General features: G+C 36.0%; 1 protein-coding gene across 1 annotated transcript in view; it reads right to left on the bottom strand.

Moving 5' to 3' along the window:
- Window positions 1-2285: 2285 nt before the first annotated feature.
- Window positions 2286-5031, bottom strand: part of PSMD10 (proteasome 26S subunit, non-ATPase 10) — a 7865-nt gene continuing 5119 nt past the window's right edge. Inside the window, exon 5 of the mRNA XM_007952422.1 lies at window positions 2286-2439. Within this exon, the coding sequence (XP_007950613.1) occupies window positions 2286-2439 (154 nt within the window). The remainder of the gene's footprint in view (window positions 2440-5031) is intronic.

Consider the following 5031-nt stretch of genomic DNA (forward strand, 5'->3'; position numbering starts at 1 on the left):
AAAAAAAGCCAATTTAAAGAGAAAGCACCAGAGGGTGTTACAATTACTGGGTCATTATCACAATGCCAGACTACCTTCCATTTGGTGCACAGTTACTGAGGCAAAAAAAATAGATAAGGGTTCAGGAAAACTGGTTATTAGTACTGGCTGTTTCCTCCAACTAGCTCTGTGTGTATTTTTGTCTGTAAAATGGAGATGATTTCTGCCTTAAGGGGTACGGTGAGAAGGGATATAAAAACTTGTAAACTATAAAATGGGGTAAAACTATGATGTAGAACTCCTATTTCCTGACAACTGATTATATATTCTTCCTCTTCATCAAAGATTCTTAATCTATTTGAGAGTCACAGATTCCTTTGAGAATTTGATGAAAGCTACTGAGCCTGTGTCACAGAAAAAGGCACATACAAACTCCTGCATTCAATTTTAGACAGTCCATGGAACTGTGAAGCTGGAGACATAGACCCTCAATGTAAGGCACTTCCACACTTTACAAAACCTTGGAAACAGGAAGCTGCAGCACAGCCCTGTAATTAATTCATTGTACTTGGAGTAGTTGAGAAATTGGGGAAAGAAAACACGGTCACAGAGACAACTAAATTCTGTGAAAACAGAAATAATGTAGTAAAATGCAGCTTTATATTGAACTTCATAGAATCTCATGGACATTGTGGATACTCTACAATAGATACTAACAATGTTCCCATTTGCCTGTTTCTTCCATCTTACATTCTCAGCTAAGAATTACAACTACAATTATCATCTGTCTTGTGAGTTCATTTTGGAAGTTAACTGTAAAACTTGTTAACTTTGAATCAGCTTCATCTGTATCAGGTTTCCTGTAGGGAACAGGGAACAACTTGATCAGGCCATAGTATCCTGTCTATACAAGTCAGTGATTTAAGTATTGTTAACAAGCCATTTCATTAAAAATGTCAACAGCTTACCGATTACCAGGGGCCAGGTTCCATCTGTACTGTTTACCGAAGAACCAGAAAGAGCTTTCTTTTAGACCCCAAATTCCTATTACCTCAGACAACAAATTCTATACTAAGGAAAAGTAAATGCTTGCAGTCCTGTGGCTCTATTAGGCACAACTTCATTTTTTGATCATGCTAAAAAATACTGGAAAATAAATTACTCTCATTCTCCCTGCCATCAATTTTAGCCCATTCTCCCTGCCATCAATTTTAGCCCAGCAGTAAATAAAATTTAAATTTCATATAAAGATGCTTCCATGATTATATTTGTAAAGATTAGCACTTAAAATATGTATGTAAAAAGAGTTTGTATATTAACAACATAGTTCACATTTACAAAACTCATTTTAGTTACTGATCATTAAATCTTTGACCAAAATTAATGTAAGTTTGTAGGTTCACTTGGGTCACTTATTTGCAGCATGAAACTCAAATTTAAAAAAAAAACCTGAAGAGTCACTTGGAGTTCATCAGATTTTATTACTACTAATCATTTAAGATACTTACCTAAATTGAGCTCAAGTTTATACTCATTAATTTCCTTTGCTCCAGACTTAATTAGCAATTCAGAAGATTACTATTTTTATTTAGCTGCAGTTCAAGCTTCACTAATTTTACTGCCTCTATAGCTAACAAAACTGAGAAATGTCTTTGCTGAGTATTTTAAGGCTTAAATAGGTGTCTGATTTAAAAAAAATAAAATCTGTAGATTTTTCTCAACATTTTTTTTCTGAAATACAAATGAAAAGATATTTTGTGCTACATATCACAAGCTTGCTATTCTTTTCAATTCTTTAAAACTTCCTGTTTATTTTGGCACGCACTAAACAGCTCAATAAAAAGATACATAGGTTATTTTTTTTTTTCATTATTTTATTTAGTGTTTATGAATGCCAAACTTGGATAACATGCCCCCCAACTTAGTATTTGGTCCACAAAAATATAAAAGTATTCCTCCTATGACAAAAAGAAATTAAACCTTACAGTTGAAAAAATAGACGTGAGCTTGAAAAACAAGTTAGGATGTGTTTCAACTTAGGAAGGAATATTCTAGAATCCATCTAGAAACATCTGGCAGAATAACTGGCCTGGTGTTACTGGTGGTGTTCTGCCTTAGAGGGGGTTAAAGGGTACATGGGAGGGTGCTAAAGACTCGCCACAGCCACAGAATCACTTACTCAAAATTAACAAAAATTCAATATAGAATAATATATAACAGAAGAACAATTTCAATAGTTGTACATTAGTTTCTGGGACATGGGAGAAAACCATAAAACATACACAAAATAAATCCAAGCTGCTTACTTAACCTTCCACCATTCTCTTGAGTATTACACTCAGGCCACCTTTGGCCACATGCAAGGGTGTCTTTTCTTCTTTATTCTCAATGTAAATACTTGCTCCATGGGACACCAGCAGTTTTGCTTCCTCCACTCTCTCCTCATCACAGGCTAAGTGTCTGAAAGCAAGGACCATAAAGACCATTAATCACTAACAATTCTATGTGATGGTTAGGATTACCTGCTAGGTAGTCTAAATTGCTATGATCCCAGAACTAGATGGTGCCCAGCTACCAATGCCAACCACTCAGGAAAGGATCAAATCTGGAGATCCTGGATAGAGTGGAACAAAATCCAAAAACTCAATAAAGACCAGAATTACTGGTCAGATGAAATCTGGTGAGACCCCCAATACTATGGCCCTGGAATACATTCTGCACCTGGAATAAAACTCATCCCCAGGGGCTGGCTCTCAGCCCAATAGTTAATAAGATGTACAAGCAGGATGTACAACCTAGGATGACGCACCCACATACTCTATTGTAGTACATCCCTTAGAGAAATAGACCACAGGGCACCAGAGGACCAACATTAGAATTGAGGAAATGCAGGACAAACATGATTACATAAATATGAGAGGCACAGGGGCAGGGTTACAGGGTAGGTAGGAGAGGAGACTGGGTTAGGATTGGACATGGTAAATGTACTAAATGTATATGTAACATTGAATGTAAACCAAGCACTTAAAATAAAAAATAAAAATTAAATTGTTATGATCAGCTAGTGGCAATACTGGAGAGTTATTTATTCAGAAAAGGAAAATCAATTTGCATGTAGAAGACTGTTTATTAGTTAAAAATCAGTGAAACAGCCTTATGAAACCAGATCATAAATCATAATCCTGGCCCTCCTGCAATAGATGAAGGGATCTAAACGTCAGCCTAAGAAAGAGCAACTTTCTTATTTAAAGACATTAGAAGTAGCTTCCCCCAAATACATGTAATATTCCAGGATTCAAATTTAGAAAAGCCTCAATTTATAGTCTGTTAATAATAATTACTTCACATTTGAGTGGCTTGAATTTTGGAAAAGCAGTTTAGGAGATTTTCTCTCATTTGGCTCTTCTATCTACCCTTGGCTAGCAAGACATCACCATTTTACAGTTGAAATGGTAACAGAGGTTAATTTTTTTGCCTATGACAACCTGGTTGAGCTGTAACTGAGCAGGGAAAGAAACTAACCTTTGTTAGGCACTTATAATTTGCCCAGCAGGCTATTCAGCACTTTACATGTTATTTTATTGAAACCTCTCCACAATCTAATGAGGATGGAATTATTATCCTCATAATACAGGTGGGAAATTAAGACTCAGGAAGATTAAATAACTTCCTCAAGTTCACAGAACTGGTAGGTAGCAGAACTTGGACTGGGTGAACAGCAGCTTAAAAAAAAAAGTTGCTATCAAGTTAATTCTGACTGATGGTGACCCCATGTGTTCATGGTGACACATAGGGTCATCATGAACAGCAACTAGATTATTACTAAATCCTATGCCCTTTCCAGAACTCTCTTACTTACTGCCTGACTCTGAGATTTCCTCTAGGCCATTCTGCCTAATTATGGAGAAAGTAGCTAGAATGTGCAGGTCTTTCTAAAGACAGCTACTCAGAACTACACAGGATTTTCACAACTAAGAGTTACGAAGACAATACTCTAAATAAGTTGGCTTAAGGACAAACTGGAAAAAGATATAACCTCACTTGTGACTAAACAGAAGATTCATAGAACTTCTGGTTCAAAATAATGTCATCATTCAACGAGTAAGAAAAACCAAAAAAGAAAAAGAAAAATCAAATCCACTGCAACTGAGTTAACTTCAATGCATAAAGACCCTACAGGACAGAGTAGAACTGTATCATAGAGTTTTCAAGGCTGTATGTGCATCTTGAGGGAGGTAGATTGGCCTCATTTTCCTCCCGCAGAACAGCTGGTAGGTTCAAACCATCAGCTTTTTGGTTAGCAGCTGAATGCCTTAACCACTGCACCACCAAAGCTCTTAACAAAATGAAAAGGCAAACAAACTGGAAAAATATTTTCCACTAACGTGACAAAGATTAATATTTTTACTATGTCAAGTAAAGAGCACTTACAAATCAGTAAAAACAATTTAATTCCCCAAAAAGAAACAGAAAAAGGGACAAAAAAGTCACAAGTTAGAGAAGAAATGTAATTAGGCAAAGTCATTTAAAAACATTCAACTTCACTGAAAATTTTAAAAATGCCAATTACAACAAGAAATACTATTTTTCAAATAACAAAAGGATAATTTCAGTGTTGGTGAGGGGTACTGGTACTCTAAAACTGCTCTAGGGAGGGCACAATGAGACAACTCCTCTGGAAGCAATTTTAATATATATCAATAGTCTTTAAATCGATGTATTCATTGACCCAATATTTCTACTTCTGGGAATCTACACTAAGGAAATAAGGAGCAATATGGCCCAATTTTTTCATACAAAGTTGGTCAATGCAGCATTATTTACAGGAGTGGAAAATTGAAAGCAGTTTAAAATCTAGTAATACAGCCATGATTAAATTATGGCATATCCATAAAATAGAATTTTATATTGTTGTGATTGTTGTTATGTGCCATCGAGTCGTACCCGACTTATAGCGACCTCTCTTTGGGTTTCCGAGGCGGTATCACTACGGAAGTAGATTGCCCAACCTTCCTTCTCAGGAGTGGCTGATGGGTTTGAACCGCCAGCCTT

This window comes from Orycteropus afer, unplaced genomic scaffold (genome assembly GCF_000298275.1).
Source record: "Orycteropus afer afer isolate SDZICR_OR568_19922 unplaced genomic scaffold, OryAfe1.0 scaffold00336, whole genome shotgun sequence".
Taxonomy (NCBI): domain Eukaryota; kingdom Metazoa; phylum Chordata; class Mammalia; order Tubulidentata; family Orycteropodidae; genus Orycteropus; species Orycteropus afer.